This window comes from Tachysurus vachellii, chromosome 5 (genome assembly GCF_030014155.1).
Source record: "Tachysurus vachellii isolate PV-2020 chromosome 5, HZAU_Pvac_v1, whole genome shotgun sequence".
NCBI lineage: Eukaryota > Metazoa > Chordata > Actinopteri > Siluriformes > Bagridae > Tachysurus > Tachysurus vachellii.
This window is the reverse complement of record NC_083464.1, coordinates 16133320-16148099: the sequence shown is the minus strand read 5'-3', so window position 1 is coordinate 16148099 and position 14780 is coordinate 16133320. Positions and strand designations below refer to the sequence as shown.

Sequence of the window (14780 nt, the reverse complement as noted above, 5' to 3'; positions counted from 1 at the left end):
AAACGTATACGTATATTTTTTTAAGATGCAAAAATATAACTAACCATAACTCATTAAACAAATGTAATCGAGCTGAAGGATTAATTTTAAAAAAAAAATACCATTTAGATTTACTGCCACTTTTTATTGAAACTTTAACCTAAATATATAGCCTTGCTGCCATCTGGTGGCCGAATTTGGTATTACATCTCCTCCTCATTGACGTCACACACGCACATTGTTTATCGTTCTTTCTTTGTACCTTTCCAAGTGATTTTCTAAAGAAATTGCGCGTAGTTCAGTTTTGAATACAGCCATAAAACGTTAGCAAGTCTGTAGCTTCCCATGTCCCATCTTTATGCTGACTAACATTTAATTAAAACACAGATTGAAACACACACGAGCGTCTTCATCTGTGCTGCTCGTTCACATGGAGATTTGTTTTGATTGCGGCTGATACTGAAGTCCTCTCAATTTACACACTCTGTTCCTATCAGAAAGGAAAGACTAACATTTTAAAAAACTCATAAGTTTTACTCCTGAACTCACCGTGTTCACGTTTATAGCTAATGACCTGAGAGAATAACACGAGAATGACACGTGCAGCCGGTTAATTACACTATTTAGAGAATCCTAATGAAAGCATCAGGTTAATTTCTCAGTCAGAACTAGGATGGCGTCTGGTGCGGGTAAGAAACAGGACGTGTTACTAAAAAAAACACAGATTTATAAAATATATTTGCACTGATTTTTAACACAATATAAATGACTTATCTTCTAGATGAACCAAAAGCTAAAGAGCTCACAGACTCTCCTGAAGTGCAGGTGAGTTCCTCTGTTAAGAACTCGGATGTTTGGGAGATAATATTAAATGTGTGATTGTGTGTTTCAGTTTTCAGACGATGCTGAAGGTGTAATGGTGTTGTCTGTAGAAGACAAGGTTGCTCTGATTGATGTGATCTTTCAAGACCTGTTAGCTGTTCAGAGCATCATAAAGGTAAATTATGCCCCAATCTGTATGAATGTCCTCTGACCGCATGACCCAGCTGACTATGTGGATGTCATTTTGCAGGAAAAAGGCCTTTGTAATGCAGAGTTCCAGGAACAAAAGGATCAAGCTGATTTTACACTATGATCAGTATATTTTAAACTGAGATTTGTACTTGTTTAAATGACTAATAAAATGAAGTGAAATGATGTAAAATAATGAAACAAGTCTGAAGATTTTACTGATATATTGCTTAATTTAGTTCAAAAAGTTAGTACTTTTTCCATAATACTTCATACAAAACAAGCATGAGAGCATTTTCACATTACACATTCATTAAAAATACAGATCCTTTATAGTTTGTCCTCACACTTTGGGTATCAAAAGCAGTCTTTTGGAAGCATTTTTTCTCCCCATCTCACAACACTTGCAATTTTGCTCTGATTTCGCTCTTTTTTTTTTTTTACAATCCACTGCATGCTACAATGTTCTGCTTTGTCCTTTTGAGCACAATGTTTTATAAAGTTCACAATCTGAACAACTTGATTTGGGAGAAAATTAGTATCTAAAATAAACAGCAGTATGAATTAAATGACAAAAGATGAACTTGGCCTTTTATTGTAACTGACCTGTTCATATGTGTGAAAACTGATCTCACAATTAACTCATCATTTTGGATAAATAAAATATAGTGAGCAAGACCTGTGATTTGGTGGGGGGGGGGGACAAGTTCAAACTGTAACCACAATTAAAAAGGAGAAAAAAAAAACAAAAAACTGGACATTACAATTCTTACAACAGAATTGTATTCCAACATAAAAATATACATTTTCCCCTTTGGATAACGTGCATGAATGTTGGGGCACCTCAAACTTTCAGTGGAAGGACAACTATTAAAAGATTACAATGCCCATAAACAAGTCAATCATATTAAATAAAAGATTAAAACTAATAGCTGCTGACTACCATAGGCCTTCTTTTAGAGACCAGATATTTCAGCTCCCAGTAGCAAGACCTGTAATATTTACATAGTAATTGCAATTTGACAGTTGATTTGCGCTAGTGGTAATTTGCATAACGACTAAATACTGAAGCAAGGCGTTATTTCACTCAGTATTCACAAAGGTATCTGAAGCTCTGATGAGGGATCTGGGTTCATAAAATACACTAACATTTTATTTAATTTATTTGCATAGATACGTCTACAATGGTTTGGCCAAAATTAGTACTCATTCTGCCTTGACTAATGTTACAAAAGTATTTATAACGAGCACAACACAAAATCCTTTATGATTTCAACAATTGCTGTTATTGGACCCCATTTGATTAGTACCACTGAGAAGTGGTGAAAAGCAGCCTTTTCATTACACTGATCATTTAAATCTGTACAATCTAATGTTTTCATTTTTCCAAATACAATGTGAACACTAAAGACTGTTACAGGATAAACCATCACATCAACATGCGAAGATCTGAATTTGCATCAACAGCTGAAGGCTCTTCATAATTATCCGTATGTATCTAATAAGTAGCTGAAAAAATGTCCTTCTAACTCAAATCTAAGTGACATCTAGCCAAATTTCTCATTCTTAATGCCATGTAATGAGAAATATTTTGTCAATATTTGTGGCAAGCAAGTTCTTTTTCTTTCTTTTTTAAAAAGATGTAGCAGCCCCAAAGCTAATCCGTATCAAAACTGTAAGGCAGTTTCTTGTATGTGGTTAATAGAAATGCAGTAGCCATTCCATGCCACAGTGCACATTTGTGTATTTCCTGTACTAACCCAGGTGCCCCTGCCCCAAAGAAGAAGAAAAAAACAAAAACATTCCAAAATCTACTGCATTGTGAGTTGGTGACAGGTGGGTTGCAGTGCAGTGTCATGTCCTCCACGTCAAACCCAAAGTGTGATTACCCCACGTAATTCTATACAAAAATACAAATACAATCTAAGGGCTTAAACATTTCAAATTTCAAATACACAACATTTACATAATAATAAACTCATTAAAACCTCTACAGCAGTGGTGTATAAACCGGCTTACTGGTGCAGGGAAGTTAACTAGACGTTCTCTTGATTATCTAAACCTTGGCTTGGTAATGTGCAACAAGCGTGTAGTACACAACAAGCTGGAACACTTACAGTTCTGCTGCCTTTTGTACGAATTTTCAGGGACAGACTGTATACCTCTGCTTTGATTTCTTTTTTTTTTAATATATATCCCTGAGCAGGCCACAACAGTGAGACTTACATGGGTCTAAATAAAGGAAGGTCAGAGGCTGAAATCAATTCAGTAACTACAAAGCAGCAAAAAGGTTGGGCAACTCCAGCTGCATTATCCTGTCTGACCTGCCAACCAAAGGTGGGAAGAAGAAGAAAAAAATCTCTTTCTCTACCTTTGGTGGTTGACTTCACCAAAAAAATAAACATATGAATAAAATAACTTGGTCCACCAAGTTAGAGTAGGCTATTTTACTGAGTTGATCTAATGAGATAAATTATTTTAATAAATTAACATCTAAAAATTAAATAAACGGTACAGCCAGCCATGAGTAGCTATCATTTACACTTAAAAGCAAGTCATTTCTGCTGACAGAATCTGCTTCAAGATTACATTAGAGTCACATTTCATGGGCTACTGTGTAGTCATCCTAAATAAATTACATATAAAATACTTTTCATATCACATGCTGTGTTCTGGATTTGAATGACTGCAGTCTGAAAGGGCTTTACTCTCGGTTCCTGATATGCCAATTACGATTACCTGCAGTACATTCTGGTGAATCACATGTGGGCATTTGATTTTGTTCACTTCAGTGTGACTGGCCATCAAGTTAAATTTGTCTTGGTGAATAGTTTCTCAGTGCATTGTGTTCTTGTGCCTGGCCCTGTATCTCTACCATATAAAAAATGTCCTATTCTACTCAAAACTAGACTAAGTAACACGATTCATTCTAACAAAACTTTACCATCTGAATAATTAAAATTTCTAATATTGCTTGTGTTTTGTAAAATCTGAGTTAGTAGATAGTAATTATTATTTGATTCTTTGCATTTTTAACCCCAGCCACATGTCCAAATGGTTTTGTATTTGTCCTCATACTCTCTTTCTCTGTTATAGCATGTCATGAGCATATCTGGAAGGACTATTATTATACAGTGCAAATGATAAAGCAACTTCAAACAAATGGCTACTTATAAAACTCTATTTTCAGTGGGGACATTTCCATAATCTGAAAGTGCACAAGTAGCACAGGTCTGAAATAATCAGAGTGCACTGTGAGTAAAATACTACCTAAAGATTCACATATTAAGCAGCCCATGTCCGGAAGATCATGTTTTATAGAACAGGAAAGACCAAAGCTGATCATAAATCATCTGTCTTACACTGAGAAGTCTGACACACATGACCCCGGTTTACACAAGGTGCCCTTATGAATCAGACAGAAACTGCATACTGTAGATACTGAAATAATGGTGCCCATTTAAAAATAAAATAGAAAGAAAAAACTGAGGTGGTTTCAAACTCGACTGCCTCTAGCTGGTGGTGTTGCTATTGCCCTCACCCATGGAGAACTCATCAGTGACCATCAGCAGTGCCTCGATTTTGGCGGTGGATTCAGGGCTAAGCAGGTCCACTACATCCACACTGGCCAGGCTGTCTGAGGGAGTGCTAGATACCAGCGCCTCACTGTGGAAAGTCTGAGTGGAGCCAGATGAAAGAGGAGTGTTCACCTTTGTGGAACAGCATTCTGGAACAGCATGTGTATCTGAAGGTGTTGGAGGTGGTGGAGAAATGGTGGTGGAGTCTTTAGGCTCCTGCTGTGAGGAGACATTGTTCTTACTGGAGCTCCTTTCTTTAGCTGAATCTCTGCAGGCACACTGACACTGGCATGCCTCCTCCTGCTTAATGATGATGACGGGGAGACTAAGGCCAATCTGCTGCACAGGGTTCCCTGAGGCAGAACAAACAACTGACTCATCACAGACACAGGGGACCTACTGCTCTTTTGCAAGGATGCATTTCTATCCCCATAAAAACCTCATAAAATGTGGCATAACACTGCAATGCACAAGAGAAACATCAACAACAGATGTACATTCGATCATACCTGAATGTCCTCCTACAGGTATGGCTGTTGTGAAGAAGACCTTTTCCACTTTTGGCCCCTAAGTACAAAGAAGGTATAAGATTACTTGCAATTAGATTAACTAAAAAACAAATTATCAGACAGATCCTGTTATTTCACATATCTCCAAACTACGTTGCATCCGCTACCATCACTGCATCATTGCACACACATCAAAGCACAAGGAAAAGACAAAACTTTGTATGTCCAAGTAATCCAATTATTGTTTTACTGAATCTCTCCAGTTTTTTAATTTGGAAAAGAGATGAAACTAGAAAGGAAGAATTTAGATCTGAATTACTTTAGACATGTCTTTTCCACTATTGTCAAGGTTTAACCCTTTAAGCTTTGAATTTGTGGCACTGTGCTTGTAAGATAAGCGTATCATATATAATAACTACGAATAAAAACTACATAGAAGGCAGTGAAAAGGCATTTCTAAAAGGAATCCTGATTAATCACAGGCTTGACTTGGTTCTGACCTGCTGTTCAGGATTGTGCTGTGCATTGGCAGCACTGCTGAGGATCCACTGCAGATTCTGGTCAGACATGACAAGGCTGGGCTGCAGGAGGCCCTGTGTGGGTGCGATGGTGATGGTGGGTGTTGGCGCTAGACTGTCATTGCCTGCTAAAGGCACTGTGTGCGTTACTACTGCAGCTGCTCCTGTGCTGATGACTGATGTAGGACTTGAGACACTGGCCGCTGTCGGAACAGACACTGGTAGGGAGCTGGCAGGTGCTGTGGGCACCACTGGGGTGTAGTGTTGGGTGGCAGCAGGCACAGCTTGAGTGGGCACTTCTGGTGTTTGTAGTGAGGTATGGAGGAAAGAAGGGAACGTGGTAGACTTTGGAGGTGTGTGTGTGGAGCCGTGTGTGCATGATGCCTGACAGGAGGAGGAGCCAGGCTGTGTGGAGATCTCTGGAACAGGAGTGGTAATAGAGCTAGAAGAAGAGGAGGATGAAGGCATCTGAGAGAAGGTAAGGAGAGTGGATGAATCAGTCACTGCAACCCTCGGTGGAGTCTCCAAACCAAAAGCCTCCACCAGGTTGTCTAGAAGGGCAGAAAAAAGAAATGAGATTGTGGTGCCATGCTTGAAACCTGTGTAACATACTGTGATTTGAGAAGCACTTGCCTGATGAATGTGGGTCATCTTGACTAACATTGTTTTCAGGGCTCTGCAACATCAACTCGAATATCTTCACAGGAGTGATATTATTCAGATCCAAGTTCTGACACTGTCATATGGACATAGTGGAGTGAGTGACAAAAGTTCACAAAACATAACAGAACTGATGAAAAATGCTGGCAAAATGAGTGTCAAAAGGTTCAGATATAACAAGAAATTAATTTTAAAACTTTATAACACAAGTAATCTTACTTTTCATTTGTGATTACAACATTTAGATATTGACAGCTGTGAGTGTGGTAATATCACTGAACATTAATTTAATACTTGAAAATATCTTCAATTAAGACAATTAATTCTTCAATTAATTTAATTAAATGAAAATGACATATGTAATTATTTATTAAAAATCATTTCAAGCTCCAAACTATTTCAGTCTGGTATATTGGCAAAAATCTTTGTTCATTGTAAACATTTATTTCTACAAATAATTTAAAATCTTTATGGAAAAACTATAGTACTAAAAAAAGAATGACAAAACTGTCAAGCACTCACGTTGTTGAAATTTTCTCGAAGCTCAGACTCTGTGGAAATAAGGCTCAAATCACTGAGGCACAGAGAATGATTTCCATCCTGTAAAAGAGCATCCAATAAGCTTGTTAACCAGTGAAACACCAACAAATTTCCTATGGATAAGCATAAGGATGAATAAAAAAAATCTATAAAGAAACATCTAACACTTTGATGAGACTTTATTACAATCCAAATCATTCTTACAAAAATATTTTCTTTTTCTGCCAATGGGCAAAAGATCAAGTGGTTTAAAATAATCAAATTACTGATTGGATCTCAACTATGTTACTATGAAAAGCATTGATATGTGACAAAACCAAGTGACCCACCTCTGACAGAGGATGGCTGAGGCTAATTGGGTATACAGGGCCTTTATCATGGCCCCGAATGTGACTCTTCAGACTGTACTGTGAACTAAACGTCTTCTCACAGCCATCACTAGGGCAGAAAAAAGGCTTCTCTCCTGGTTGGGAATAAGGCACAGATTATAATTAGGAATTTAACTGCACAAAAATATAGTTTATGTTTAGGTATTAAGAAAAAAGGGATTCATGAAGAAAATGCATTCTTATATTATGACTGACAGATTGACAGGTCAAAAGACCATGAAAAGCATAATGTAGTGAGTGGATGGATGACAGGCAGCTCATTTCCCTTATGCAAAGCGCTGTATCTTACCAGTGTGTGTCCGCACATGTGTTTTCAGGTGGTGACTAGCAGCGAAAGCTTTACCACATCCATCGTGGTCACACCTGAAAGAATGGTAAAATGTGTACACTGATGACTAGATACATATTCCCAAATTTTTATTTAAAATTTTGCACATTTCAAATGTTTATTTCCACATTCGGTAAAGACATCAACTTAGACAGAAAAGAAAGACAGACATCAATCTGAATGTATATTGCAAAGTAAATGTCAGACAGATACACTTTTTTTTTTTTAACAGAAGAATAAAAAGACAGGACAAAATTTGACACCCGATGTGACGAAGTAACTCACCGAAACGGCTTCTCTCCTGTGTGAGTACGAATGTGCTTTCTCAGGTCACTGAGAGTGGTAAAGTACTTCGTGCATCCTTCTGATTCACAGTTAAATGTTTTTCCTGTGTGAAGCCGCTGATGTGCTTTCAGCCTGACATGAGACACAGTAAGAAGTCACAATATTAAAAGACATGATTTATAGAATGAACTTCTAGAAGATGAATACGTGATCAAGACTATGTTTTAGTCTAAAAACTAATCACAGAGGTGAAAACTGTGGTGATCAAGTCAATTATGCAACGTCTTTAAAACAAACAAACAAAACCCTAAACATTCAATGCTGAGCCATACCATTTCTGCACAGTGGAACAAATGCCTGTCACTTCCTACTGGGAAGGTGGAATAACAAAACTTTTTGGCCACAGCTGTCTGAATTGTGGGCTCATTGTTACACAAGAAGACTCTCTGATAGTGTGAGTCCACCAGTCATGTCACCTCCCATCTCTAAATGTACTACAAGAGTTACAACATGCACCTCTCCTGTAGCAAATGTTTTATCTATGACATGATATGAGACACAAACTCATGCTTAGGGGATTTGATTTTGCCAGCTTGCTATAATGTGACTGTAAAAAGCATTAAAAGTTAACATATACATTTTTTTTCGACAATAATGCATTTGGATTTTATTTCCTAACGTAATTCCTCTGCTTCTTTTAAAACACAATACCATTTTTATTTATCAAGAATTTACCTTCTGAAGCTGGTCTGATTTCTGGAGTAATGTGTGCCATGTAAGATCTATTTAGTTTTCTACATAGTTTTAAAGTATGCATTAAACTGTTGATTAAATATAGTGGTCTAAATTGGTACTCTATAGTGCACTAAGCAGATTCTACATGTCAACAAAATGGAAAGTAGCAATGTTTGGCTATGCAAACAAACATTAAAACAAACAAATATTTAAAAGCCTAGAGTTTTTCTCCTGAAATGCTCCTCACCTGTACAGTGTGTTGAAGGCTTTTTCACAACCCTGTACATCACACTCAAAAGGTTTTTCTTTAGTATGCACTCGAACATGGATCTTTAGGCTGTAGGAGGTCAGGAAGGCTTTACCACAGCCCTGCTGGTTACAAACAAAGGTGTATTCACCACGGTGTGTTTTCTGATGTGTGCGCAGGTTTCCCGCTGTGCTGTAGGTGCGAGTGCAGCCCTCAAATGTGCACTGGTACCGCTTTACCTGCATAAACACCATTAGGAAGACTTTAATTTTTAAAAGAACTTTTAAACCCACCTCTTTACCTGCTATCTATGTGCAGAATGTCATAATTTATGACAGGGCCATGAGAATGTTTGTTTTTAAATACGATTCAAATTTTTTATTTTTTATTTTTAAACATTCGTTCAAAAGCAAAAAAAAAAACACATTTATTGTTTAAGATATTTTAAGATACAAATATCTACTTCGAGTCTCCTACAACAAGTCTATGACAAGTTATTTTGTAGTACTGTGTATATAACAACATTATGCTGTACACTGTTAAAGTGACCAAAAACAGTGAATTGCTTTCAGCCTAATTGGATCACATTAATCTGTGGTAGGCCAAGCAATAAACTCTAGCTAAATACTGATAACTTTCACAATGTTGCCACCTTTTTAAATAAACATAATAAAATTAATTTCAAATGTTGTTTGCGATATGGGTGTAAATATTGTACCAAATGAAAACATTTTTTAAGGAATTGGCAGATCTATCCATAGTTGGGGCATCCACTGTTACAACAACTACTAACACGGATATGCAAGCGACTTTACAGTCCGACAAAGGGGAAAAAAGTTTGGCCACTTGTTATTTGTAAAGTGTAACCTGACCTAAAAAAAAATGCTCACATATATTCCACAGCCTGCATGACATTCACCTGATGTTCACCTAGCATATATTTTAATGAAACCTCTTCTCTTCCTCCCCACTTGGATCAAATCAGCTCCAGAGGAGCATTTTGGATGCCATTTGAAAGTGGTGGGGGATTAAATCTTTGTTCTTTTGCATACCAAATGATCAATAGGCAAAGAAAAGCAAGAGGCTTTGCAGTGTTGAATTTAAAGTTCAAGCCTATTCGAATAAAAAAGCTAATATGAAATGGTTGCTTAATATTTCTGACTAGATTAACGCTTTGAGTTAGATTAACGACCCTAGATTGGAAGCATAAAAAGGTTTTATGTTGGTTATTCATTCAGTGTATTTAAAAAAACTAAACAGTTTATCTGGTAAGCTAAATTAGGTGTGTTCTAGATAATACTAGTACAATAAATCCAGACTGACGAGTGACACTATAATTAAATCATGAAGTGCTAATTAATAGAGCATGCTCTTAACAACCTAAATGTTCTGCTGAAAAGCAAGTCTCATCAGTCCAAAGGAACAGGATGCACACACAAACCCCACCAAGTACAGGATTACTGGTATCACTTCTTCACTGCTAAATGGACTGTGCTGCTCAGTACTCAGCATACAGCTGCACAAAAGTGTTAGAACAAATAAGTTTTCAAGCTGGCACTAAAATGACACCAAGTTAAAACGTCATTAGCTACTCAGGAATTAAAAGCAGTTAACTCAGCAAACTGTATTACATCTACGGCATTTGGCAGATGCCTTCATCCAGAGCAACGTACAAAAGTGACCTAATAATTACATCATTGTATTAGTATTATTAATAATAGTAGTAGTATGTGTGAATTAAACAGTTTGTAAATCTCTATCTTTTTTTAAAAGACTTCAAAAGAGATGATGTGGTTTATGTTGTATAACCTTAATCGATTCCAAAAAAATAATTGAATAATGAATTAACATAATGCTGGTCCATAGGGAAAAGGACAGAATAAACAAAAGAGAAAAGATAATCTAGAGTTTAACTGTTATCCCTCCATATTTACACCATAACATCTTTTTCCCCAAACTGACCACAAACCATTCAGGGCTTAAACTGCACATTATTTCACCAGTCGTCATTGGTATTTCAACCAGAGATTTCATACACAACTGAGCTGCAAACTTCTTATATTACCTCCTATAATACTTATAGGACTATAAATATTTTAACACTTCATTTTGTTTGGAAATCAGATCATTATAATAAATGTAATGCTTCAGAACATATCCTCTGTTTTTTTTGTCTGGATCATGCTTTGTATCATTTGTAAATAGGTGGTGAGGTGCAACCCATCTCCACCTACACAGTGACAGCCTGAGCAAAGCGGCTTGTGTGTTACACGAATCCCATGGGCTGGGAACACAATGCAGGAGCACATTTGCATGTCCCTGTGATGCAAATAAAGGTAGGTGCTGATGACATCCACAGCTTCAGATATGCTAAAAATACTCAAACATGGTAGTTATCGTCAACAACTCCACAGCTGTGGTTAAAAAAAAGATAGTGTATGTGCCACAAGTCTGACAGCAAATGTTAAAGTTCTCCAAGTCAAAGATCCAATCCACGTGAACATCCCAATTGTTCCTTCATTCACATGGAACACTACACAGCATGTTGACAGCATGTTTATTCAATCTGACATCTGTCTTTTTAACTAGGAGCATTGTTTCTTAGAAGAAACATTTTCTCCATATCTGATGTTTTACTGAAAGAAATGACATCCCGTTTTCTGTTTCTGTATATATCAGATCCAAAATGCCCTTGTCAAAGAAAATATTTGCCGATGAACTATTTGAGTAGAAAATTATATCTTTGTTAGTCAGAAAATTCAGACAGAATGAGGTGGAGAAAAGGTATTTTGTATGTAGAGAGTTTGAATACGACCTATATGGTTTTAGAAAATACTTCATGGCTTAGACAAAAAAAAAACCAAGGACAATCGCTATACATTTCTAAAAAGTTCCAATACAAGTTTGATTTATTTTCTGAATTTACATCTATAGATCATTTTAAGGTCTTTGTCACAAAGCATTGCACTTAACTTTTATAATTCTGTTTTTAATATGGCCTCTAATTTTGTAATTTACAGAAATGATTTTAATAAATTGGAGAACCCCTTATTTAGCAAAAAGGATAAGTTTACATTTACGACATTTGGCAGATTTTAGTTAGAATTTAGCAGAGTTTTTAATTAGAGCAGGTCATTAATACCCCTGTGCTGATGCTTCCTTAATCTCAAGGGAAATGTAGTGCTCTACTGAAAGACTGCTGGTTGATCAGTGCAGAAATCTTGCTCTCAGATTTTAGCTGACTCTGAAAGACAAGAGGGTACAAGTATGGCAGCACCAGCTGCGAGAGCAAGTGATGTTAGGTAAACAATCAATCACATGCAGCCACAGGGAAGTGAAGCCATGTGTGAATGAAACATCTCTCATTCCTAACTTTCTCTGCATATGTTATGAAACAGGCCGATAAATATTAAGAGAAAACAAAAGCAGTTAATGCAGACGGCTATCTAAACCATGTTTTAGAAGATCTGTCAAAACTGAACTTAAATATGCAAAATAACACAATTTTCCATTTAACATCCACTTCCTGTTCTGGTGCAGTTATTGCTCCCAGCATTAAAACCTGTTTCTCAGATGTTTCCGTACAACTAGAGTACATTTTTTAGTGCTTTTGCCACTGATATAATCGAGGTGTAGCCAGACATCTTACAATGGAGTGGCACGAAAAGACCCAATGACATAACTGAGGTGGCATTTCACAGTGGGGCAAACATATGTTTGAACTAGCTAAGCTTGCTTGTACCTCTGAGCTAGGTAATAAAATGCATAAACATTCATTCATTCATTCATTCATTCATTCATCTTCTACCGCTTATCCGAACTACCTCGGGTCACGGGGATGCATAAACATAGTGAGATTAACTTTTTGTTCAGTTTCAGATCACATGACATCAGTTACGACTACGTAGTACTATTAAGGATATTGTCTTAGTGTGGATGGCAGATGCGTAGCCAACCCTTAGCCTTGCTCAGGGTTATAATACATCAAATCCTGGTGAACAATGTGAAAGCAAAGCACTTGGACACGATTTCCACAACTCTAGTTTCATACCTCTCTCTGCTTGGTCTCTGGACACTCAGAGTGCAGCGTAAGAGTGGCTCCTTCAATGTTGCGGGGCATGGGGGTGGACCCGGGATTGATGATGAACTGAATCTGATCGGGTGAGATGGTGTGGTGCACATAGCCCTGTGCCATGCCGTCTGGGTCAGTCATGAAGGCCAGCGTCCCCTCCTCATCTCCATCACCATCGGCTAAAAACGCCACACCATCATCGTCTGGGTGACAGTGGCTGTCCTCTTCCCCTTCCTCATCCAGATGAATAGGGTCCTGTTCGATAAGTACAGTGGTGCGATCATACACTCTTGCCAAAGATGACGAAGGCTTGGGAATCAGCATGTCTTCTTTGTCGGAATCAGCCATTTTGCACTTATCATATTCCTCTCTGCCCAGTTTGTCGACATCGTCCTCATCCTCTTCAAAATACATGGCTGTCTCAGTTTGTGGGCCATTCTCGCCCATGATCCCGACAAAGCTGCTTGGTCCTATACACCAGTCCAAGTGCTTATGTTGCCTAAAATATAAACAGAATTTCACTCATCAATAAAAAAGTGTATAAAACTGGCTCAGGTTTAATTTAATGAAAGCTCTTAATGAAGCATTTAATGAAGATCTTACAGAGGAATCTAGAAATATAAAAAATCATACAAGCTAAGTAATATATTTTATTCAGACCAATCCGAAAGACTGAAAAGTTCTTCGAACGTCAAACAAATAGCTTCGAAAGCAAACAGGGCGAAAGTGTCGTTGTAATAAGAAACTGGTTCGGGGACACTTTAGACATCCGCGCCATGTTACAGCTGTAAACAAACAGCACTATTTTGTACTATAAGCATTTTCAATAAACCGAACACGTTCTTTCAAACGAAGTTATGCTCCTAGTCGTGAAGCTAACATTTTTATCAGCATTTCACACTTTACGGTATCATTTAATCCGTATTAAAGACGTGTGAAACTTCACAGTTTTAGACGGTTTAGTGTTTTCTGGAACTTTCCGTGTTTGTCGGTACAGTGACAGCAACCGTGCAACACTGACTGCTATCTACAACTGCAATGACAGACTAGCTCACTTAAATATTGCTCTTTTGTGTTTAATTAACGTTAAAACTTACATTTTGTTTAGTGCGTAATCACATGAAACCACAACTTTTACATACTTAACAGTCACACAACAGTTCTATGTCAGAGCTAAAGCCAGCTGCTTAGCCCAACTAGCTAACCTGGTAGCTAAGCTAGCTTGTATTACAATGTTGTCATGTTACATTGCACACGACTGCATAATTCAACAACACGCACACACACAACGTTTAAACGCGACGGCGGCATATGACAGGCTGAACTATTTCACCCTATAGAGTGCTTAGAAGAAAAACAAAACTAGCTAATTATTAGCAAGCTAGCTAGGTGCTAACCCAGGCTCATTCAGAAACAGATGAGATAGCCAGCTAGCTTGTTTTGACAGTGGGTGTGAGCATTAGGATCGATACCTAGCTAAATTAGCGTGGCTACTAGATGTTAGCAGCAAACAGAACATTACGACAAACCATCATAAGCACACCATCATTAAGAGCTAGCTGTGTCGCTAAGGCTAGCTAAGAATCTCTAAAAAATTAGGCAGCTGAGCGACTTGTCAACATAATGAAGTCCACGCAGTGCGAGAACAAGACAACCAGCACAAATAACACACAATATGCACCTACTTAAATATACACGTGCAGGAGGAAACGCTACTTAAGCTTACCTGTTAAAAATATACGCAAAATGCTTGTATAATTGTGATTACTGGCACTTTCTTCTCTTCCCCTCCCCACCATGATTGAACAACGTCAAATTCCAGTTCCTCATCCCGAAGCATCCTGGGAAGTGAATGTCTGCCTCCTCACCACTCAGCACTGAGAAGCTTCAACGCCCACTCAAGGCATCCACAGAGCTTCTAATATTGTG

General features: G+C 37.6%; 1 protein-coding gene across 2 annotated transcripts; it reads right to left on the bottom strand.

The window, feature by feature from the left end:
- Window positions 1–1197: 1197 nt before the first annotated feature.
- Window positions 1198–14736, bottom strand: mtf1 (metal-regulatory transcription factor 1). 2 transcript variants are annotated; one of them, XM_060870005.1, is made up of 11 exons: window positions 14578–14736; window positions 12831–13350; window positions 8780–9018; window positions 7798–7929; window positions 7474–7547; window positions 7125–7258; window positions 6778–6855; window positions 6229–6331; window positions 5578–6146; window positions 5078–5135; window positions 1198–4921 (listed from the first exon to the last, which is right to left on the bottom strand). In XM_060870005.1, the coding sequence occupies exons 2-11, from the start codon at window positions 13296–13298 to the stop codon at window positions 4503–4505; spliced, it is 2274 nt and encodes a 757-aa protein (XP_060725988.1). In that variant the 5' UTR covers window positions 13299–13350; window positions 14578–14736; the 3' UTR covers window positions 1198–4502. The 2 variants fall into 2 exon arrangements, with proteins under 2 accessions (XP_060725988.1, XP_060725987.1); XM_060870004.1 differs by lacking the exon at window positions 14578–14736 and adding an exon at window positions 13949–14337.
- Window positions 14737–14780: the final 44 nt, after the last annotated feature.